Raw genomic sequence first — 19,980 nt, forward strand, 5'->3', positions numbered from 1 at the left:
ATTTACTGACAGGGAGACGGGTGTATTTAGCGTCAGGGAGCACAGAGTGCCCTTACTGACAGGGAGAGCCGGATATATTTAAGCGACAGGGAGAGCAGAGTGCATTTACTCTCAGTGAGACGGGTGTATTTTAGCGACAGGGAGACCAGAGTGCATTTACTGACAGGGAGGATGAGTTACTTCAGCAACGGAGGAATCAGTATGTATCCTTCTATGACTGAGCATTATTTAGTGATGGTGTGAGTGGATTTACGTAGATGGTGGTTCGGGTGTATTTAGTGCAGGGTGTTAGGATGTAGTAAGTGGCGGGTTAAGTCTGGGTTTATTTAAGGATGGGCAGCTTAAGAGTCATCCAAAGTTGTGGAGGTCGGGGTATAAATTTAACAATTAAGTAGTCAGTATTTAGCAATCGAGAGATCACTTAGCCTTTAATGGCAGTGTGGGCTCTATTTGTATTTAGCGATCGGAGTTGTACGGGTGCATGGGGGTCACGGTTTATATATTGAGAAGGGGCGGGGGGGGGGGAGTGCATTGAGTGATGACTGAGGCTAGGAACTGACAGAATACCCGCGAGTGTTTATTACTAGAGGAGGTCAAAGTTCAATGCTTATATGGTTTAATGTAACCAGTGACAAACTATTAATTAACTACAAATAAAATATTCTTTATTGATGGAGGATCAGGGTGTATTTAACAAAGGGAGGCGGGCGAGGATGCATTTAACGACTGGGGAGTACCAGAGTTCATCTGGAAGGCCGGGGGTTTGGAACATCAACGTGTGTTTACCCCTCCGTAAACATACTCTGCTGTCTCACTACACCCTGACCAACCCTGGGCTCTTAGGGCGAACAGACTTTGTGCATGGCCAAAAGTGTGCAGGAAGATTACCAGGGAAGTTCAGGGTGTTTTTGAGAAGTCAGGATGTATTTGGGGAAGTCAGGGTGTACAGGATCTGTTGATATGCTCTGGGGAGGTCCGGGTGTATTTGGGTAAGTCACGGTGTACAGGATTGGTTGATATGCTCTGGTGAGTTCTGGTTGTACTTTGGAGAGGTCAGGGTGCATAGGATTTGTTGATATGCTCTGTGAGGTGTGGGTGTGTTTGGGGAAGTCAGGTTGTACAGGATTTGTTGCGACCGCCAACCAGATTAAGAGTCTTCTACTGGTCTGGCAAGTGGTAGTCTGGCGGTCCCACGGCCGTGCAATGCTAAGACTCATATGTCAGCCTTAGCATGGCATCGCCTTGGGGCTGCCAGAGCAATTTCCTGTATGGCATGGACAAGTGCAGTCAATGCTGTGCAGGAAGAACGGTGCATTCAGACCATGTACCCCCTATGCACAGGGACAATAGGGAGCCCTATAAGGCCCTCTTAGTTTCCAGACTGCCACACTTCTCATGGCGGCCTCACCGTCATGAAAAGTGTGAAGGTCGGGAAACTCAGAATATGCGTGGTGGTGCTGCAGCGGCACAGCCAGCATATTGCTGCCCCAAACCGCTGAGGGATTGCCAATCCTGACAGCCCTGTGGCAGTCCGACTGCCCAACTCGGAATAAGTTGGTAGCCGCACCGCTATTATTGGAGGACCTTAATAAGGAAATATCCCAATTAGAACAGGAATTAAACAACAACAACAAAAAATAATCGTTCACTCTTTTATCCCTCCACTATCCTTTTCAATCGAAATTAACAGACTAACATGTTTACTTCTCAAATTCCATATTAAACTATGCTAATATACTACCCAAATAACTGAATAACATATCCACTACTCAAATTACTTCATATTTTTTTACCATACTAATTTTCAACAGTAATTCTTTATGGGTTCCGGAGTGGCGTGCTACTCGCCAGAAAAGCGCTTCAACACCCATCAGGGGTAACTAGTGCTATAAAAATGCAATTACAATACAATACAATATGCTCTGATGAGTTCTGGGTGTATTTTGGGGAGGTCAGGGTGTACAGGTTTTGTTGTTATGTTCTGGTGATCTTTAGGTGTAATTGGGGAGTCAGACTCTTCTGGGGAATAACAAGTATTGAACATGTCAGGATGTGTTCTGGCAAGTCTAGGTTTATTTTCTGAGGTCGACCTGTAATTGGAGATGTCAGGGTGTTATTTATAGAGGTCAGTGGGTTTGTGGAGACCAGGATGTTGAAGGGGAGGTCATGGTATATGTGGAGAAGCAAAAGGATGTTTGGTAAGATCTGGTGTATTTAGAGACTTCAGGCTGAATTAGGGGAGGATAGTTATGTGCGCCTGGAACGAAAAGGTTAGATTTGAGCATGTGAGGGTGTGTTCTGAGTGGTCAGGGTGTATTTGTGGAGGTCAGGTGTGCTTTGGAAGAACAGGTTTTATTTGAGCATGTCAGTCTGTCGTCGGGGTGTTCTGGGGGAGGTTGGGATGTGGTGGGGAGGTCAGGGTGCTTGAGAAGAACAGATTTTATTTTGAGAATGCCTAGATATGTTCTGGTGAGGTCTGTGTGCATCAGAAGAGGTGTGGGTATATTTTTGAGAGATGATGGTGTATTTGAGAAGGTCTGGGTGTATTTGGGCAGGACACAGTGCGTTCGGTCAAATCTGGGTGTATTTAGAATGGCCAGGGCGTGTTTGCGATGCCTGTGTGTATTTTGATATTACACGTTTTATTTGGGTATGCCAAAAATTATAAATTCTGAGAAGCTTGAATGCATTCTCGGGGTCAGGGTGTAGTTGGAGAGGCCGGGCTGCATCGGGCAAGCGTGTGTGTATTTCTGGAGATCGGGGTGTATTTGGAGAGGTACCTACGCATAAATATCCGGTGAAGGTGAGCCTGGAATATGTTACATGTATGTAGAAGCCAGGTACAGGGTACGTTATAAGGGCAGCAGAGGTGGTAGGTGTATTTGAAGACAATGGGGGTAATAGGTTAGGAAGGTTTGTGACACTGTCACCCCACTTTAACTTCTAAACAGTGTAGCTAAAGCGACTTGGGTAATAAAACTGTCAAGCAGCCGCCTGGCAGCAGCCCCGCTACAGAGGACATAAGACACCAGAAGTGAACAATATCTGAATCCAGTGACTGGCCTGAACCGGACTCGGCACCGGCCTGCCCTCGTGCCCTCAGGTGCACGGCGGCGTCACGCGGGCCCGCGCTCTCACAGAGCAGCGTCGGCACGGACGGCGCACGCAGGCATCCTCGACCAATCAGTCTCCACGCAGGACCTCTCTTCAGAGGCGCCAAGGCCCTTGGGCCCACACAGCGCCCACATGAGCAAACCCCGCCTGGCGCCTGCGTCAGAGCAGTGTGAGTCCCACATACAGCGTCTACACGCCCCAGCCTCATCTTACTGCACCTCACGCCCTCTCCCCGCTTTAACATCTGCACTCTATGACCCCCTCGAACAGCATCGACATCTACACTGTCTGGAAACCCCACTACACCGCCACAGACACCCCACCACACCGGCACTGTCGGACCCCTACAACACCATCAACATCTACACTGCCTGGACACCTCGCCACACCCGCACTGCCTAACTCACTCTCCGCACAGCTCACCCTCTCTTACACCCTCTCTTACAACATAAACATCTGAACAGCCTCCCTCTTACAGCATCAACATCTGCACAGTCCGACCCCCTCTTACAACAGCAATAGCTGCACAGCATGACTGCCCCGTACAGCATTAATTAATATTTGCGCGGGTCGGTCCCTCGGAACAGCCTGTGCACAGTTGACGCCCTGGTACATCAACATCTGCACTGCCTGAGACAGCGTGTCCCCACATGCAATATCATCTACCAGGACTGTCCGTTTTAAACAGCCTGTGTCCCTCCTATAGTATCAACATCTCAAAACCCTGATCACTCTTGGCAACATCTGCACAGCCAGACTTCTCTCACAGCATCAACATCTGCACAGCCGGACTCCCCTCACAGCATAAGCATCTGCAAAGCCTGACTCCTCTCACAGCATCAGCATCTGCAAAGCCTGACTCATCTCACAGCATCACCATCTGTAAAGCCTGACTCCTCTCACAGCATCACCATCTGTAAAGCCTGACTCCTCTCACAGCATCACCATCTGCAAAGCCTGACTTCTACAACAGCACCTATAGCTGCACAGCCTGACTCCTCTTACAGCGACTTCTGCACAGTCTGACTTCTATCACAGCATAAACATCTGCACCGCCCGGCTTCTCTTGCAGCAGCAACATCTACACAAACTGACTCCTCTTACATCAATATCTGCACAGCCCCGCTCCTCTTACTGCATCAGAATCCGCACAGCCTGGCTCCCTCTTACAGCATCAACACCTGCACAGCCTGACACTTCTTACATCAACATCTGCACAGCCTGACTCCTCTTACAGCATTAACATCTGACTGCATAACCTGCATGCTATTACAGCACCAATATCTGCTGTCTGACTCTTCTTACAACATGAACCACTGCACCGCCTCATTTCTCTCCGAGCATGAACATCTGCACAGCCCGGCTTCTCTTTCAGCATCAACATCTGCACAGCCTGACTCCTCTCACAGCATCAGCATCTGCAAAGACTGATTCACTCTTACAGTGTTATTTGCACAACCTGACACCCTCTTACAGCATCTACACCTGCACAGCCTGACTACTCTCAAAGTATAAATATCTGCACCGCCTGACTTCTCTTCCATCAACATCTGTGCAGCCTGACCGCTCTCAGAGCATCAGCCTCTGCAAAGCCCGAACCACTCCTATGGTAATTGCACAGACTGGCTCCATCTTACATCAATAACATCTGCACAACCTGGCTTCTCTTACAGCATCAACATCTGCACCGTCTAACTCCTCTCACAGTATAAACATCTGCACATACAGCTCGGCTTCTCTTACAGCATCAACTTCTGCACAGCAGTACTCCTCTTACACCAACATCTTTTTATTTATTTTATTTTATTTATGCATTTTTATATAGCGCGGACTTTACCCGAAGGTGTCAGAGCGCTTCACAATAGGAACAGAACTGATACATGAGAACATTACAAGTGAGCAAAATACAAAAGCAAACGTTATATTAAATGAAGCAAAAATGGCAATCGTGAGCCAACAAAATACAAGAGGTAGCAAACGGTGCATTACAAAAGTGACAATCGTGAGCCAACAAAATACAAGAGGTAGCAAACGGTGCATTACAGGAGGAAAAAGTGACGTGTGCAGGTTACAAAAGCGTACAAAGTAAACATAGAGGTATAATACTGCAATATATGGAGGACACTCAAGCACAAGAACAAACGTTTCGTAGGCAATGGTGGCACTTGTGCAGGTATCGAAAACAAACAAATGTAAGAGGTAGAAAACAGTGTGTTACAAGAGAAAGTGACGGATGCATGTAACACACGAGTACCAAACACAGGTAGAAGGATAATACAGCAATAAATGGCAGACTCTCAAACCACAAGAACACACTGGGAAGACACTTCCATAGTCATGTAAAGTACAGCATGACTCCTCTCACAGCATAAACAGCTGCACAGTCCGGCTTATTTTACAGCATCATCATCTGCACAGCCTGACTCCTCTCACAGGATCAACATCTGCACAGCATGACTCCTCTCACAGCTGCACAGCCCAGCTTCTTTTACAGCATCAACATCTGCACAGCCTGACTCCTTTCACATCATCATCTGCAGAGCCTGACTCCTCTCACAGCATCAACATCTTCAAAGCCTGACTCCTCTCACAGCACATCTACACAGCCTAACACCTCTCACAGCACATCTGCACAGCCTGATTCCTCTCCCAGCATCAACATCTGCACAGCCTGACTCCTCTCACAGCACATCTGCACAGCCTGATTCCTCTCCCAGCATCATCTGCACAGCCTGAATCCTCTCACAGCACATCTGCATTCTGCACAGCCTGACTCCTCCCCCAGCATCAACATCTGCACAGCCTGACTCCTCTCCCAGCATCAACATCTGCATATCCCCGCGTGACTTTCCATCCTGTCAGGGGTCGGGACTCACCCGCAGTTGCCGAGCTCCAGCCGAGCAGCAGGAAGGCAGCGAGAAGTGCCGCGGCGGGCATGTCTGCCGAGGGTGGTGGTTGCTCCTGGGGACAGAATTTGAGAAGCGCTGTTCCTCGGATTGCAGATTCCAAGTTTCTCGGGCTCCTGGCCTGGGCCGGTCCTCGGGGATCAAGAGCTGAGGTGGGCGGATCTCCGGTCCCAAGTCCGTCCCGCGCTCCCAGATCACCGGCCGGACGGCGGACCACGGCTAAGCATCTGCTGAGCCTCCGAAGAGGGTCCCAGGGCTGGCCGCCGAGGGGCGTGTCCGCCCAGGATGAGATGGGCGGGGCTGAGACGCCCGTGGAAGGGGATCCCTGGGCAGAGCTGGAGGCGCGAGCTCCAGTGGCCCCGCCTCTGTAAACACGCGCCGCGCCCAGGAGGAGGAGCTCGCGTGTATTGCGTCCATTATTAATGTTTATTGGGTTATTAAACGAGAGGGGCGGGACTTTTACGGAGAAGGTGTTCGAGGTGCTACCTACCGCTATACCAGAGAGAAGCCTCACAGTCCGGACTGTTTTAGTATGGGGATTCGAGTGCAAAATATGACACTTTATAGGAATGCCATGTACTGCAGCGGCGGGGAAGCAGGGGTGCGGCAGGTGCTGCAGAATCCCAATCCAATTGGAGGCAGATCAGAAAGCAGGTAATGGAAAAAACAAAGAGGACAGTGACTTGCAATCAGTTTACTTTTCGCAGCATTACCTGTTTGTTGAACTGTAGTGAAAGGGAAAAGATAATTAAAGAGAGTCTGGAGAAAAACTTTATACGCAGTGCACATTTGCTCACCAAGTGCATGTAAGACACGCCATTTGCTAACTGACTACTCTCGTGACCGGTTCTTAAGATAGATGAAGGAACGAGGCATGCAAAATGCATCACTATCAAAAATATCTCAATTTGAATGTTTTGAATAGTAACAAGCATTGGCAAAGCCATTGGGTCTTACCTATAAGCAGTTGGCTTTGTCAGTGTTTTGTAGTCATGCTGTCAGGGCCGGCTTTAGGCATGTGCAAGCTGTGCACCTGCACAAGGCCACCAAACCCCAGGGGCCACCACGCCAATATATATCCTTATAGTGGAGAAGTGTGGCTCACTGGTTAGAGGAGGCAGACCTGGAAGCAGAGGTCAGCCCGGGACCAGGGTTCAATTCCCGGCACGGCGGGGTCTTGAATCCTAAAATGTCCATGGACTCGACAATTCTTGCTCCGGTGCCTACTCGATTCATGGGTTCACACTCTGCGACTCTGGGCAATAGCTTGCTTAATCTCCACAACGGCCCCTCGCGGCGGGATGCCTGGCTTTCACCTTGCGGATACCCTGCCGGGGTTATCTCACAGGGGAATACCAGGACGGGTTCCCTAAGCAAGCGCTTAGAAACCGCTTGGTGATTTGCGCTACATAAATTCCCGTACATTTACATTTTTACATTTACATTTAATATATTAATCCTCTGAGGCAGGGTCGGATTGGGATCACAATTTGGCCCGGGCACTGAGGAAAAAAGTGGCCCACATTCAAGGGGCGTGGCCCACATTCAAGGGGCGTGGCCCACATTCAAGGGGCGTGGCCCACATTCAAGGGGTGTGGCCCACATTCAATGGGCGTTCCCTTTCATGAAACACCATTTGGTTACTCTTTGAGGTCTAATTTGTAGAGAAATATTTAGTAAATTAAGCCCAGAATCACAGGTTGTTGAGCAGACGCTGGGACTCAAACTTGAATCCCCATCTCTGCAACTCTGGCGTCAGGCCACATATGCCTATGCACAGACCAGAGACATTTTAAGGCCAAGTCAAGTCAGAATTTATATAGTGCACTACATACCCATAGGGTCTCAAGGCGCTTGAGGAGGGGGGGGGGGGTTATTTATCGAATATCCATGTTTTAAGTTGTTTTCTGAAGGCGAGGTGGTTTCGAGTAAGGCGGAGGTGGATGGGAAGGGAATTCCAGGTCTTGGCCGCTAAGTAGGAGAAGGATCTTCCTCCCATGGTGGATTTGTGGATGCGCGGTACAGCGGCGAGGGCTTGGTTGGACGATCGCAGCTGGCGGGTGGGGGTGTAAAAGGAAAGGCGCGTGTTGAGACAGTCAGGTCCAAGTTCATATAGGGCTTTGTGTGCGTGGGTGAGGAGACGGAACGTTATTCTCTTGTTGATGGGGAGCCAGTGAAGGTCTTTCAGGTGAGCGGAAATGTGGTCTGTGCGGGGGATGTCTAGTATGAGTCTGGCTGAGGCATTTTGTATGCGTTGGATTTTTTTCTGTAGTTTCGCGGTGGAACCGGCGTAAAGGGTGTTTCCGTAGTCCAGACGGCTTGTAACCAGTGCGTGGGTGACCGTTTTTCTCGTTTCGGTGGGGATCCAGTGAAATGTTTTTTTGAGCATGCGTAGGATGTTGAAGCATGAAGATGAGACGGCGTTGACTTGTCTGGTCATCGAGAGTGAGGAGTCTAGGATGATGCCAAGGTTCCGTGCTTGGTCCGTCGGTACGGGGGCTTTTCCTAGAGCCGTTGGCCACCAAGAGTCGTCCCAGGCGGAAGGGGATGAGCCTAAGATGAGGACTTCCGTTTTGTCCGAGTTCAGTTTTAGGCGGCTGTGCTTCATCCACACGGCTACTTCTTTCATCCCTTCGTGTAGGTTCGTTTTGGCGGTGATTGGGTCTTTGGTGAGTGAGAGGATCAGCTGAGTGTCATCAGCGTAGGAAATGATGTTGAGGTTGTGTTGACGTGCTATGGTTGCCAGGGGGCTCATGTAGACGTTGAAGAGGGTGGGGCTGAGTGATGATCCTTGCGGGACGCCGCAGATGACATCGGTGGCCTCTGACTTAAAAGGGGGGAGGCGGACTCTCTGAGTTCTTCCAGCGAGGAACGAAATGATCCAGTCCAATGCTTTTCCTTGAATTCCGATGTCTCTGAGGCGCTGTATCAGGATGCTATGGCAGACTGTGTCGAAGGCTGCGGAGAGGTCAAGGAGGATAAGGGCGACTGTGTCTCCATTGTCCAGTAGTGTTCGAATGTCGTCTGTTGCTGCGATGAGGGCGGTCTCAGTGCTGTGTTTGGCTCGGAATCCAGACTGTGAGGAGTCGAGTGATTTGTTGGTTTCGAGGAAGGTGGCGAGCTGATTGTTATTGGCTTTCTCAATAACTTTGGCGGGGAATGGGAGGAGCGAGATGGGGCGGTAGTTTTTGAGTTCGGTGGGGTCAGCTGTGGGTTTCTTCAGAAGGGCGCTTAGTTCTGCGTGTTTCCAGCTTTCTGGGAATGTGGTGGAGTTAAGGGAGTAGTTGATGACATCTCGGAGATGGGGTGCGATAATGGAGTTTGCTTTGTTGAAGATGTGATGGGGACATGGGTCTGTAGGGGAACCTGAGTGGATGGAGTTCATCAGGCGAATGGTCTCTTCTGTGGTGATTGGGTTCCATTCGAGAAGGATATTCGGAGGAGGTAACCGTTCGGGGGTGAGTGGGGTGGACTGGTTTACAGGTTGGCTGTCAAAGCTGTTGTGGATATCGGCAATTTTGTCGTGAAAGAATGAGGCAAGGGAGTCGCATAGGGCTTGAGAGGGGGTGATGTCGTTGGAGCTGGCGGTGGGGTTGGTGAATTCTTTGATGATGTTGAAAAGTTCCTTGCTGTTGTGGGCGTTGTTGTCTAGTCGATCTTTGAGTGCTGATTTCTTGGCTGTCCGGATTAGTTGGTGGTGTTTGCGAGTGGCGTTTTTGAAGGCTGTTTGGGTGATAGTGTTTGGGTCTGTTTTCCAAGTTTTCTCAAGGGAACGACAGAGCTTCTTGGATTTTTTAAGGTCATCGTTGAACCAGGGGGCGTTCTTGCTTCCTTGCTTGATTTGATGTTTTTTCAAGGGTGCTAATTTGTCGGCGGTTTGGGTTAACCATTGTGTGAGGTTAATGGCGGCTTGGTTAGGGTTCGTTGAATAGGCAGGGGGTTTTTGAAGAAGCGATGTGGAGATCTGGTTGATTGTAATTTTGTTCCAATTTCTTCGCAGAGTTGGTTGAGGGTGGTTGTGGGTCGTGGTCTTATTGTAAATGAAGTGGATGCAGCTGTGGTCAGTCCAGTGGAGGGGTGTGGTATGAGTGAAGGAGATATGCTTGCTGGAAGTGAAGATAGGGTCGAGTGTGTGTCCTGCATAGTGTGTGGGGGTGTTAACAAGTTGTTTGAGTCCGAGATTGGCGAGATTGTCCAGAAGGGTGGTGGTGTTACTGTCGTTGCTCTTTTCTAGATGGAAATTGAGGTCTCCCAGTAGAATGTATTCTTCCGAAGGGAGGGCGTGGGGGGTGATAAAGTCAGTGATGTCTTCGCTGAATTTTGTACGGGGTCCTGGTGGCCTGTAGAGGAGGGTGCCCCTAAGTGTTGTCTTGGGGTCGGTGTGGATCTGGAAGTGAAGGTGTTCGGCGCTAGAGAGGTTGACGTCCGAGCTGGTAGAGACGCGGATGGTGTTCTTGTGGACGATGGCGATGCCTCCTCCTGTTTGGATGGGGCGGTCCTTACGGATGATCTTGTAGCCGTCCGGGATGGCTATGGTGATGTCTGGAGCTGAAGAGGCGTTCATCCAGGTTTCTGTTAGGACGGCGATGTCCGGAGAAATGGTGTCGAGTAGATTCCAGAGGTCGATGGCGTGTTTGTGAACCGATCGGGTGTTGAGAAGGATGCACTTGAGGTGGTTGGTGTTGGCTCTCTGTTTGGTGTTTGTGGATTTGGATTGGGGCTTGACGCAGGTGAATTTGCAAGAGTGGCAGGTGAAGGGTCCATGGGTGAGTCCTGGTGCTGTTTGGGCGCAGTTAGTGAGTCGGCCGGGGTTGAGCGCCAGGAGGGAGGAGGCGTCGTATGTAATGCGGGGAGGATGGCTGAAGCGGGGACCAAGGGGTCTGGCTCTGGGCGCGGTCCAGGCGCGGACGGGCGTAGACGGGCTTACCTTTGGCGCACCTTCGGCGCGGCCGCAGCGCGTGGACGCTGCGCGTTGAGGCATTCGACATAAATGGATAGTGGAGGGGGCGGAGCGTGGGAGGGTCAGCTGGGAGGCGGGAGCGAGGCGGAGGAAGGGCCAGGGACCACAAACAAAATGGCAGCAACAACAACAAACGCTGCTTGGGGTACAGGCAGAGTGAGTAATGTGGCGCTAAGAGGGCGATGTCTATTCAGGACAATGCAGCAAGTCAAGCGTATTGTAAGCGCAGAGTCAAAGTGCTATCAGAATATGCAACTATCAAGCAAGACGCACACAGCCAAATAAATGCCCAGAAGGGCGCTCTAGTGAAAACAAAGTGCCAAATACAGTTAAGCGCTACGAAATTAAAGATGAGTATGCAGTCAAGCGCTATGTTCTAGTAAACGAAGTGAAGCAAAGTCAAGCGCTACGATACCAGTAATCTCAGGAGAGGAGGAGGCGAGGGGAGCGACCGTTCGTGTCCAGGGACGGGAGGGTCACAGCTCTTCGTGCGTGTGAGGGCGGCCTGTAGCTTCAGTGGGTGGGAGGGTCAGCTGGGAGGCGGGAGCGAGGCGGAGGAAGGGCCAGGGACCACAAACAAAATGGCAGCAACAACAACAAACGCTGCTTGGGGCACAGGCAGAGTGAGTAATGTGGCGCTAAGAGGACGATGTCTATTCAGGACAATGCAGCAAGTCAAGCGTATTGTAAGCGCAGAGTCAAAGCGCTTTCAGAATATGCAACTATCAAGCAAGACGCACACAGCCAAATAAATGCCCAGAAGTGCGCTCTAGTGAAAACAAAATGCCAAATACAGTTAAGCGCTACGAAATTAAAGATGAGTATGCAGTCAAGCGCTATGTTCTAGTAAACGAAGTGAAGCAAAGTCAAGCTCTACGATACCAGTAATCTCAGGAGAGGAGGAGGCGAGGGGAGCGACCGGCATGGGCAATGTGGGCTCTGGCCCAGGGCCCCAGCCTTTCAGGGAGCCACCTGATAGAGCCAGCTCTGTTCTGCAGAGAATCTTGCCCTGACCATGCATACTCCTTAACACCTTGAACGCTATGGGGATTTTTCTCCTGTGCTGGAACTCCATGAACACCATTATTCATGACGAGCTGGGCTCGTCATCAGCGTAGCAGGAGGCTACAGCATGACAAGCCCAGCTCGTCATGAGCGTGGAAGGGGTTAAACAGATTGTTTTAAATACCATTTTTTAAAATTTATTTTTAATATGGGAAATGAGTAAGAACCTATCACAGAGATTTTGCAGAAAAATGTGTTTAAGTTCCATGCAACATCCATAAAAAATTTACCAAGATCAAACAGGCCATCACATATGAGAAATGGGAGATGTCACTGAGATTATTTTCAGTAATTTTAGTGAGCTGCTACTGTGTTGTAATATTGAAAACACACGTCAATGTCCTTGAAAATTAGATGTAAATACATTAAGAATGTGGACAAGTATGGTAGTGCACTGTCCAGTGACCAGCTGAAAGAGGGCATCAAAGAGCTGAAATTGGATCATAAATTCAAATCTGTTCCGAACAGGGGCCCCAAAAATATGTTTGGCCCAGGGCCCCCAAAATCCTTAAGATGTCCCTAGCACAGACAAGGAATTAAAGTGGGATGATACTGTTCTTGCCCAGGACACAGGGCGATGGTGAAAATGGCCTACATGCTGAGCAACTAAAAAAACAGCAAGGCCCCTTTCTGTCACAAAATTATTCGAGCCCTCCACGGAAGGAGCACAGAATAAGCAGCGAAGCCTCTGTTATTACTAACCTACTCAGCCCTCCGCAGACCTTCAGCTGAGGAGCACATGAGCAGCAGTAAGGCCCCTGCAATTAGTAAATTAATCAGCCCTCCCCAGCCCTCCAGGCCTCAGGGCAATGTCCTGGCAGGGGAGCACAAAACGCAGCTGCTGGGTCATCCACGTAAGCCAGGGGGAGGCTGAGGTGAAGATGATGCAAGTTCCGAAGATCACCTGGCCCCCACAGCGAGACCCATTCTTCCTGCCCACTATGCCCTGAATGTGAAGGGCTGTGGGCGAAGTGTTAAAAATAAGACTGTTTCTGGGCTGCGTGGGCCCCAGGGGGATCAAGGTTAAAATTTCTCAAAGGCCTGAGCAACACCTGGCCCCCTGGGAGGCCGATTTTTGCAAACAATCACATCTGCCCAGCCCAGCCTCAGCGTGAATGCTTTGCAGGGCAGGGGTGAAGGAGAGGCCACAGCGGATAATTGCTGTATGGCCGGCCGCACAGTGAAGCTGCATTCATTTCTCTGTCTCTGTGCCCTCTGTGGGACGTTTTTTTCCCCCTCCCTTTTCATAGTCCACAGTGAGCACTCTCTGTGGAATGGGAAAGGGGAGAAAAAAAACGGCCCACAGAGGGCACGGAGACACCGGCCCTTCGGCCCATGCCCGAGTGCCCGCAGTGCCAATCCGCCCCTGCTCTGAGGATGGATACATATTTGCGTGGTGGCCCCTGGCAGGGATTTGACAGCCTCCGGCTCTGTTCCACTTCTAAACACCCTGACCCCCTCCCCTCTTTACTGGCCTGCGCGCTCCGCCCCGCCCGGACCCCCTCTTCCGGGCCCCCTACCTACGCTCCCTGCCCAGGGCCACCATGAGCCTAGAGCCGGCCCTGATGCTGTACAACGCGCGGATGCAGTGGTGGCTAAGACTAATTAAAAAAAAAATTCTATGACAAACCCAAGCCAACTGCCCCTTTTTTTTTTAAAGTACAATAGCACTGGATGCAACATAGTCTTTTTAAATTATAATTTTTAGCCAAACTGCTATACAGCATGGCTACAAATCATTGCCAAAGACGGCAATACCTATGTAGTACAGCTGATACTTAGGGCAATGGCAGAGCCAACAGTCTCAAAAGTGAGCTATATTGGAATTGCCAATGATTGTTAGGTCTGGGCACAACACCCTTGTGTTTCTTATCAAATCAGTTTATCTTTGGAAGTATGAAACCATTTGTTGTCGCAATAAAAGCAAATAACATCTGTTGTCACAATAAAAGTCAATTTCAAAGGAGAAAATGGTGTATTTGAAGTGCCTCTGGCATGGTAATACATAGCTACAAATGACAAGAGGGTTCACAGGGAAGATAAAATAGTAAAAGAGTAATTCAAACACAGCGAGCGGAAGGACAGCAATCAAGCTGAAGCAATCAGTACTTGGTCCATGTTCCAGCCCAAAGAAGAGGAATTGAAGTCTGCATAAACTGGTCAATTAGAAAGCAGCAAAGGCAGACTTCAGACACATGTTTTGGGACTGCCCCACTATTCAGGATTACTGGGGTAGGGTCCACCGGACACTTAAGGCAACAACAAATATCACAAATATGTCCACATGGGAGGCATGCGCGCTCAGGATCTTCCGCAGACGGAAGACCGACAAAATGCAATGCCGCTTTATGTCCCTAGCCATCCTACTAGTGAAACGGGGAATAGCAATGCACTGGAGGTCCCCCACAGGGCCCCCAGAAGCAGCCTGGATAGGGGCTACAAAGAAGTGGGGGAAGGCAGAGGAAGAGACGCCCAGAGAGAAAGAGCTGAGGGGAACTCGCAAACACCCTATCTCCTTAGAATGGGCACAGCTGCTACATATGTTTACGCAAGAAAAGAACCTGACAGTGACGCCCGCAGAAACACAGTCTCAGAGCCGGCCAGCCCCTCCAACCAATTCCGACGCAAGGAGGCCCTCAGCGACACAGCCACTCCAGAGTAACTCCTGAGTAGTAGACACAGAGACATACAGAGAATCCATCCACAGACAATAAGAGGGAATACCACGTAGGCTTCAATCCCCCGACCCTACTCCGAACGTATACTAACGCACCTCCACATTCCACCAAAGGGCGAATGCCATAACTTAGAATGCACCTATTAACCTTTAGTGGACAACCCCCCCTCCTTTCCCTATAGTTAATTCCAACAGTTGGAAAAGTTTGCAAGTTAGACTGGCGGAAGACCTTGCCTGTGTGTTATTGAGAACGCATAAAGGTACGATTGGACTTGACAACACTGGGAACCTCACACACAGCGATCTACACATGTGCACCCAGAGCGGCACACCACACCCGATCATGACACAGGGTCGCTGACAAGCTGAGGGAAACGTGTAGCCTACCCCCAACGGTTCTTTACTATGGGCTATACAGTACTATCACGTTGAGGCAGCATCATTTACATAGGCACGGACTGAATAGTCACGAAATCGTCATACAACGAACTGTAAGCTGGTAGAGACGTGTACTTAAATTGCCTGATGAATGTTTATTAACACGTTGCTTTAATGTACTGTATTCTAGTTCTGGGACACCCCCGCGCCGCACGGCCACCAGCTGCTGTGTGCGCTCACCCTGCCTGACTGCCTCGTTGCTGCCTCGCTGATCCGCGTGACCACGCCCCCCTGCCTTCGCGCGGCGGGGCCGTGCTCGCCTGACCGGCCTCGGTAGTTTTTTGCCTTCTGCATTCTTCTCCTAATTGTGTCAGTTTGTTTTGCCTTTCTTTACTGCCTGTATCTTTTTACCTCGTGTTGTAAGTGCCTTCTGGTGCTGCTCTGCCCGTCGTCCCCCCTCCCCGCTTCCCGCCACCGCCGATTGCCCCGCCCCTTTTGCTTTCTGTACCCTCCCCGCTCCCGCCTCCCAGCTGCTCCGCCCACCCGCGCACTTGGCCATATATGGCGACCGTGCGACGCAGGTGAGTGTGTCCTAGTTCTGGGACACCCCCGCGCCGCACGGCCACCAGCTGCTGTGTGCGCTCACCCTGCCTGACTGCCTCGTTGCTGCCTCGCTGATCCGCGTGACCACGCCCCCCTGCCTTCGCGCGGCGGGGCCGTGCTCGCCTGACCGGCCTCGGTAGTTTTTTGCCTTCTGCATTCTTCTCCTAATTGTGTCAGTTTGTTTTGCCTTTCTTTACTGCCTGTATCTTTTTACCTCGTGTTGTAAGTGCCTTCTGGTGCTGCTCTGCCCGTCGTCCCCCCTCCCCGCTTCCCGCCACCGCCGATTGCCCCGCCCCTTTTGCTTTCTGTACCCTCCCCGCTCCCGCCTCCCAGCTGCTCCGCCCACCCGCGCACTTCGCCATATATGGCGACCGTGCGAACGCGCAGCGTTGACGCGCAGCGGGCGCGCCGATTGTGCGCCGAAGGCGCGCCAAAGGTAAGCCTGTCTGCGCCCGTCCGCGCCTGGACCGCGCCCAGTGCCAGGACCCCTGGCCCCCACCGACGGAAGCCGACCCGACGATCCTACAACGCCGCCGAACTCATCGCACTCAACACCAGCGGCATCCCAGGATGTCACCGAGCCACCCCGAAGAACACCCACGGACCCTTCAGCTGCCACGCCTGCAAGTTCACCTGCACCCGGACCTACCCTGCACCAACACCCGCCAAGCCGATCACCAGCAGCAACCACCTCAAGTGCATCCTGCTCAACACCCGCTCCGTCCACAGACACGCAATCGAACTCTGGAACCTCCTCGACACCACAGCCCCTGACGTCGCCTTCCTCACTGAGACCTGGATGAACGCCTCCTCAGCGCCCGACATCGCCATCGCCATCCCAGAGGATTACAAGATCACACGAAGGGACCGCACCGCCAACCAGACGGGAGGAGGCATCGCCATCATCCACAGAGACACCATCCGCATCACGACCAACACCGACGACACCCTAACCACCGCCGAACACCTGCACTTCCAGATCCACACAGACCCCAGGACAACCCTCAGAGGCACCCTGATCTACCGACCCCCAGGACCACGCACACGATTCAGCGAGGACATCGCCGACTTCATCAGCCCGCATGCCCTCCCCTCCGCCGACTACATCCTCCTGGGGGACCTCAACTTCCACCTGGAGAACAACAGCGACCGCAACACCACCACCCTGCTCGACAACCTCGCCAACCTCGGACTCAAGCAGCTGGTAACCACCCCCACCCACCTCGCCGGACACACACTCGACGCCGTCTTCTCATCCAGCAAAGACATCGCCTTCAGCCACGCCACAGGACTCCACTGGACGGACCACAGCTGCGTCCACTTCACCTTCAAAAGAACGACGATCCACCACCACCAGCAACAGGTTGCCCGAAGAAGCTGGAACAAGATCACAGCCGACCAGCTCACCGCCTCCCTGAGCCAGCACCCTCCCGCCGGCTCAGCGAACCCCAGCCAGGCCGCCGACAACCTCACCAAGTGGATCAGCAACTGCGCGGACGAACTCGCCCCTCTGAGGACCCCGCCCAGCAGACCCGGCAGCAGAAAAACCCCATGGTTCACCGACGAACTCAAGAGCTCCAAGAAGAACTGCCGAGCCCTCGAGAAAGCGTGGAGAAGGGAACCAACAATGGACAACATGACCAACCTCAAGCTCGCCACCCGGAAACACCACCAACTGATCCGCGCCACCAAGAAAAATGCCTACAAGGACCGGCTAGACAACAACGCACACAACTGCAAGGAACTCTTCAACATCGTCAAAGAGCTCTCCAACCCCAACGCCGGAAACAACGACATCACCCCGTCGCAAGACCTCTGCAACTCCCTCGCCTCATTCTTCCACAACAAGATCGCGGACATACACAACAGTTTCAGCATCCAACCAACGCACGCCACGACCACAGCAACGCCACCCACCACCACCCTCCGCGCCTGGACTCCGATCAGCACCGAAGACACCATCCGCACTATGAACTCCATCCACTCCGGATCTCCAACCGACCCCTGCCCTCATCACGCCTTCAACAAGGCCGACGCTGTCATCGCACCCCACCTGCGGGACATCATCAACACCTCCTTCGACACCGCCACCTTCCCGGAGAGCTGGAAGCACGCGGAACTCAGCGCTCTACTCAAGAAACCTACAGCGGACCCCACCGAACTCAAGAATTACCGTCCCATCTCGCTCCTCCCGTTCCCGGCCAAAGTCATCGAAAAGACCGTCAACAAACAGCTGGCCGCCTTCCTCGAGACGAATGGATCCCTCGACCCCTCACAGTCTGGCTTCCGAGCCAACCACAGCACAGAGACCGCCCTCATCGCTGCCACTGATGACATCCGATCCCTGATGGACAACGGAGAAACAGCGGCCCTCATCCTCCTAGACCTCTCCGCGGCGTTCGACACTGTCTGCCACCGCACCCTAGTACAGCGCCTCGGCAACATCGGAATCCAGGAGAAGGCACTGGAATGGATCACCTCCTTCCTCGACGGAAGAACACAAAGAGTCCGCCTACCACCGTACAAATCAGAGGCCACCAAAGTCATCTGCGGCATCCCCCAAGGATCCTCGCTGAGCCCCACCCTCTTCAACGTCTACATGAGCCCCCTCGCGGCCATCGCACGCAAACACAACCTCAACATAATCTCCTACGCCGACGACACCCAGCTGATCCTCTCCCTGACCAACGACCCCGCCGCCGCCAGAACCAACCTGCACGAAGGGATGAGAGATGTAGCCGAGTGGATGACTACCAGCCGCCTGAAACTGAACTCAGACAAGACGGAGGTCCTCATCCTGGGCTCCTCGCCCTCCGCCTGGGACGACTCCTGGTGGCCCCCCGCCCTGGGCACCGCACCCAAACCGACGGACCACGCACGCAACCTGGGCTTCATCCTGGACTCCTCCCTCTCCATGACCAGACAAGTCAACGCCGTCTCCTCATCATGCTTCAACATCCTACGCATGCTACGGAAGATCTTCTGGTGGATCCCCACCGAGACCAGGAAGACCGTCACCCAGGCCCTCGTCACCAGCCGACTGGACTACGGCAACGCCCTCTACACCGGAACCACCGCCAAGCTCCAGAAGAGACTCCAGCGGATACAGAACGCCTCAGCCAGACTCATCCTCGACCTCCCACGAAACAGCCACATCTCCGGACATCTGAGAGACCTGCACTGGCTCCCCGTCAAGAAAAGAATCACCTTCCGTCTCCTCACCCACGCACACAAAGCCCTGCACGACCAAGGCCCGAGCTACCTCAACAACCGAATCAACTTCTACGCTCCCAAACGCCACCTCAGATCAACCAGCCACGCCCTCGCCGATGTCCCACGCATCCGAAGAGCGACAACAGGAGGAAGGTCCTTCTCCTACCTAGCCGCCAAGACCTGGAACTCCCTCCCGACCGACCTGCGCCTGACCCAGGACCACCTCACCTTCAGGAAGAAGCTCAAGACCTGGCTGTTCGAGCAGTAACGGCACCCCCCCTCCTAGCGCCTTGAGACCCTACGGGTGAGTAGTGGGCTATATAAATGTATTGATTGATTGATTGATTATTCCAATGCTGTGATGAATGAATGCAAAAACCCAATAAACAAATTTAAACAAAAAAAACCTGATCAATTAGAAAGCAGCAAATAAGAGTAATAATGAAGCCAACAAATGTTAAGAAATGAGCGGGCTGCAAATCCCTTTTTGTGTATAATATCTCTAATTATAAACAAGACAAATGGTATAAAGGAATAAATACAAAACAGTTACTGAGTAGAGTCTTTTAATTTACCCTCTCCACAATTATTATTCTTGATGAATGTATCAGACTAAACTTATATCCTACATGGACAATAGCACCTAAGCAATGAAATAAACACAAGAGTGTTACATACAAATCACACACTGTCCTGAGGAGGCCTAAGAAGGGTTATTTTGTTATATTTGTATGTTGTTTTTCGTCTTGTTTATAATTACGTCCCATGCCCAGGTATAAAAGGGTCATTTGGGTATACCCCTGTCGATTTTGACCCGTGTATAATATCTCTTGCAAGTGAGAACACATGCAGTGCATACGCTGTGCCAGGCGAGACCTGAAAATGACTGTTCAATTGTGGATTGTGGCGATAGGCAAGCGTCCAAATTGGGTGAGGAAACAAGCCTGTACTTGTGTTAATACATGGATAAAACCACAGTCTTTTATTAATGGTCTCTTTGAAACAACTCATTTTTTTAATACAAATTGAGTTAACGTATCTATATGCACTGTCTGTTCTCACGA

General features: G+C 51.6%; 1 protein-coding gene across 2 annotated transcripts in view; it reads right to left on the bottom strand.

Moving 5' to 3' along the window:
- The window catches only part of TGFBR3 (transforming growth factor beta receptor 3), a 344,310-nt gene extending 338,054 nt beyond the window's left edge, over positions 1-6,256 (bottom strand). Inside the window, exon 1 of one of the 2 annotated variants that reach the window (XM_078646301.1) lies at positions 5,991-6,256. In XM_078646301.1, coding sequence (XP_078502427.1) covers positions 5,991-6,051 — 61 coding nt within the window. In that variant the 5' untranslated portion in view covers positions 6,052-6,256. The remainder of the gene's footprint in view (positions 1-5,990) is intronic. The other variant, XM_078646305.1, reaches the window with a different exon arrangement.
- Positions 6,257-19,980: the final 13,724 nt, after the last annotated feature.

Source organism: Lissotriton helveticus, chromosome 1_1, assembly GCF_964261635.1.
Source record: "Lissotriton helveticus chromosome 1_1, aLisHel1.1, whole genome shotgun sequence".
Taxonomy (NCBI): domain Eukaryota; kingdom Metazoa; phylum Chordata; class Amphibia; order Caudata; family Salamandridae; genus Lissotriton; species Lissotriton helveticus.